This window comes from Nannobrachium achirus, assembly GCF_963921795.1.
Source record: "Nannobrachium achirus genome assembly, chromosome: 12".
NCBI classification, from domain to species: domain Eukaryota; kingdom Metazoa; phylum Chordata; class Actinopteri; order Myctophiformes; family Myctophidae; genus Nannobrachium; species Nannobrachium achirus.
The window spans coordinates 11,678,678-11,682,915 of record NC_137832.1 but is presented as its reverse complement, the minus strand read 5'-3'; the positions used below and the strand labels follow the sequence as shown (position 1 = coordinate 11,682,915).

The 4,238-nt window shown below is 41.6% G+C and overlaps 1 protein-coding gene across 1 annotated transcript; it reads right to left on the bottom strand.

Moving 5' to 3' along the window:
- Positions 1-3,290: 3,290 nt before the first annotated feature.
- Positions 3,291-3,539, bottom strand: LOC308295391 (transcription elongation factor 1 homolog; the record flags this gene model as incomplete). The annotated part of the gene is made up of 1 exon (XM_080738446.1): positions 3,291-3,539. One exon carries the CDS (start codon positions 3,537-3,539, stop codon positions 3,291-3,293), a length of 249 nt encoding a protein of 82 aa, XP_080594572.1.
- Between the last annotated feature and the right edge of the window lie 699 nt (positions 3,540-4,238).

Here is a 4,238-nt window from a genome sequence, read left to right as displayed (position 1 = left end):
AGCAAACTAACTGTCATGTGAAGCTCTCCCATTGATTCCCTATTGATTCACTCCTCCCATTGATTCCTAAAACTGGTATCTAGAAGAAGAATAAACTAGAAATACTGTTCCTACGAAACAGTGGGGGCTCGCTCGTGACTATATTCTGCAGCGTGCTAACTGTCATGTGAAGCTCAACCAATACTCCAGCTAACACCACTCCCAGATTTCCCACACCTCAATTGCTCCTCATTGGCTAAGGGCCCTGCCTTTGTACTGTCTGCGACGGAACTCACTATATAAACTAGACCAGGTCAACCTGGTTGTGCCAGACCCCCTGTCTGTCATCATCATTTATGACATCATGCCTTTTGTAGGCATGTCATCATCATGTCATCATCATATATACCCTTTATATAGAAAACCCGGACCGACAGACATTTGCTTATGTAGGCCTACCCATTTCATGGGTCTGGCAATAATGAAGATAACATAGTGTTCTCGCCTTTCAGGTGAGCCCATTGTAGTCCCCAGGACTACAATGTGTTGCCCTGTCGGGCAACCACACTAATAATAACAAGAGCTGCACTGTGTTGAGGTGCCAACTTGCGTCTCATGCTCAAGCAGGCCATGGCCTACTTGTGCGCAAGCAGAGCGCGCCACAAGGTGTGCGCTGCTGGCCTCATGTCCCTGATGTCTTCGCCCATTGATGAAGACATTACCGAGAGCGCTCTTATATACCAAACTCTGCTGACATCATCACCAGGAATGCTGGTCCCTCATTGGCTGTAGGTGTCACCTACATACATACCCAGCCATTTCAGGGCTACGGTCTTCAAAAAACCCAGTCACCTACATACATACTAAAGCGTAAAACAGTACTTGTGTTCTCTGCTTGCGCAACTAGAACTGCACTCTGTCGAGGTGCCAACTTGCGCCTCACGTTCAAGCAGGCCACACATGGCCTACTTGTCTGCAAGCAGAGCGCCACGAGGTGTACACTGCTGGCCTCATCTCCCTAATGTCTTCGCTCGTTAATGAAGACATTACCGAGAGCGCTCTTATATACCAAATTCAGGTGACATCACCAGCGGCATCACCAGGAATGCTAGTCCCTCATTGGCTGTTGATGATGAGACACCGACATACAAACTGACATACCTACTGTACATACATACATACAGCATATATTCCCAGAATCCCAGACGATTCAGGGCTACGGTCTTCACAGTACTTGCGTGCTCTGCTTGCGCAAGTAATATAATAATAAACATTATTTGTATAGCACCTGACCTTTCATGTCATGAAATGCAGCTCAAAGTGGTTTACAGAGCAAAAGTGAAGCACATGTGCTTAAGAGGAAAAGGTACAAATTATTAACAATAAGCTGAAAAGAAAAGTAAACATATAAAACAACATTAAACTACGTTGAAAGCCCACCTCTATAGGCATGTTCAAAGTCAGTATTTAATTAATTCTCAGAGAAGTATGATTGAAATTGGTTGAAGACACAACAAGGAACTGAAACACAAAAAAAAAAAAAACAAGGCTTTAAAATAGGTAACTAAACTGAAACTGTATTATTTACCAAACTAACAAAACGACTGTCCTTGCTTGTAGTCTTTATCATAAGCCTATACTAATTTGGTTGTATGACATTTATCTTCCATTTGTTTAACCGTGCCAGTTTTGACTGTGACTACATTTATCGTATGTCCAATAGTGCATATCGCGATAAATAGAACACTAAAATAAAACAAAGCCTTATCACAAAAAAAACTAGCAAACCCACTTTACAAACAAATTAAAACCAATTTGAAAAATGAAAATAAAAACCCTTTGAAAAATGCAAAGCTATAATAGCCTTGGTCGTCACTCATTTATTTGTCTTGTTCTTCAGGTCTGCACTAAAAACGTACACAAAAAGCTCACACAACACTTCACGTACTGACACTTTGAGAGCATTTAGATCAGCTATTTTGCTACCTATGCATGACACTGTAGTATGACATTAATTTATGAAAAAAAAGTTTAAATATGGAGATTCAAGGTTTCTAACCGACAACTACGATATATACTGTACAGGACATGTTGACCACTAGTTGTAAAAAAAAAGTTGTAAAAAAAAAAGTTAAAAACTGTCATTTTTGTTCTTGTTTTTCCAGAACTTATGTTTTATTTTATTTAATTTTATATCGGTCGGAAGTCTATAGAGAAACCAAGACTCTTAGTATTGCACTCAGTCGTAAGTCTGTTAGTATTGCACTCAGTCGTAAGTCTGTAAGTCTTCATTTGGATACAGTAAAAAAAATGTGTTTTAAAAGAGTTTTAAATATAGTCTTGTTTGATGATGCCGTTCCGTCGCTCAATTCTTTCGCCTCCATCAACTATGGGATTCCGTCGCATTCAAGTCTTTTGTCTTCTTTTATCTTCATCAATTCTGGATTCCGTCGCACAACTCGCTCGTCTCATTATTTTGCCTTCATCAAGTCCGCCATTCAGTCGCCCTTTGTCGTCTTTCTTAATCAACAGTCTATTCTCAATCAAAATCAATCAAACCTAACAATCATCCTATCATATTTTTTCTTATCCAACCAACAAACCTCAAAGAGACGTCTTTGCATCTCATATCGGCCAAAGGATAAGTTGAAGAACTGACATCCATTGAATCTCGAATTCTTGTTGAACCATCTTACTCGCCGTATTTTGTTGAAACCAGTAATCCTGTCTACGGCTTAAGTGACATGCTTCAACTTTGGAAACTCAAGCTGGTGCAGTCTCCATTACAATCTCTGTCCGTCTTCGTCAAGTCTGCCATTAAGTCATTCATCTCATTTGTCGTCTTCTTTGTACATTCATCAAGTCTGCCATTTAAAGCGCACACTTTCTTTTGTCTTCTTTCGTCTTCATCAATTCTGCCATTATTACGTTGCACACAATTATGTCTTCATCAAGTGTGGCTGTGTGAGACTGGACTCTTACAGCAGAAATATGGCTTCTCTTTTCTGTGCCAGTTAGTGTTCCTCTCGACCAGCCCCTGTAGTTGTGTGGAAGGCAGTCCACATCTTCTCTTATGTGCCAGTTAGAAGTCTCTGGAGCTGCATGTGGAAGTCCACATCTTCTCCTGTGCCAGTCATTGTGTGGAAGACAGTCCATATCTTCTCTGCTGTCAGTCTGCCAGTCTCGACCAGCTAACACCTTTCTTTGCCACAGCATGAACAACCGAGGGCGGGAATTCCTCTTCTGTGCCGGAGGAATACTACTGCAGAGAATCTCCGAGGTTAATTTAAGCAGGCACAGAAGAACACCAGCTACGTATTGGCCTGTTCGCAGGCATCTATCCACTCACTGAAAACATCCACTGGCTCTGACAGATAATTTATAGGCGTCTGGTACTCCTCCAAGCAAACGGTGCATGTTATGATCCCCATGTTTTGAGTCCTTTCCATTCTGACCTCGCAGGAGTTGTAGTAGTTACAGAACGGGCAGGTGAACTTGATGTCTAGACCCATCTGCTTTTTCTTGGGCGCCGGCTTCCTCTTGGACTTTCTGCGTCCCATCGCTGACAGCCCTGGATCAAACAGATGACCTGCTGCAGATGATACTCTGGTAAAAGGGTGTAGCATTGGATGAAACCGGATGCAACTCATTCAGTGCCTTGTATCAGCGTGAGTGACGGACAGGGGTGAGCGTGCTTTTAAACAGCTCTGCTTGTATCTCGTGTCGTCACATTATGACATCCCTCATCATGAACAAATATGGAGTTCCACATGCATGTAGCTCCGGGTGGGAATATCGGGGAACCATGGGGACCTGATACCAGTGGTGGAAAAAGTACTCTCATTTTTGATCGGTGGTAAACCGCTCCATAGAGTGGCTGTGCGTGTGCCTGTAGCCTGCAAATACACACATACACCTCACATCATGCAACACAAATAAGCTGCAGGCTTTTCTTTATTTTCTTAAGTTTTTTCGTTTTATCCTTTTGATAATGGTTTGGCAATGTATGTATTTTACTTGTTTTATTATCAATAAAGAGGCGTGCGTGCATGTAAATGTACCAGATGTATGATTAACATGTTGATGCCATGTATTTGTTAAGTTGTGTTTGTTTGTGCTGAGTTTATACAGATACTGTAGACATTGTGTCAGAAGCCAGGCAAAACGTCATAAAGGACGATATCATTATATTGATCTCGATCAGGCCCTGGATTAATCAATAGGGTCAAAGTTCAAGCATAATCTTAAGCATAACGTTA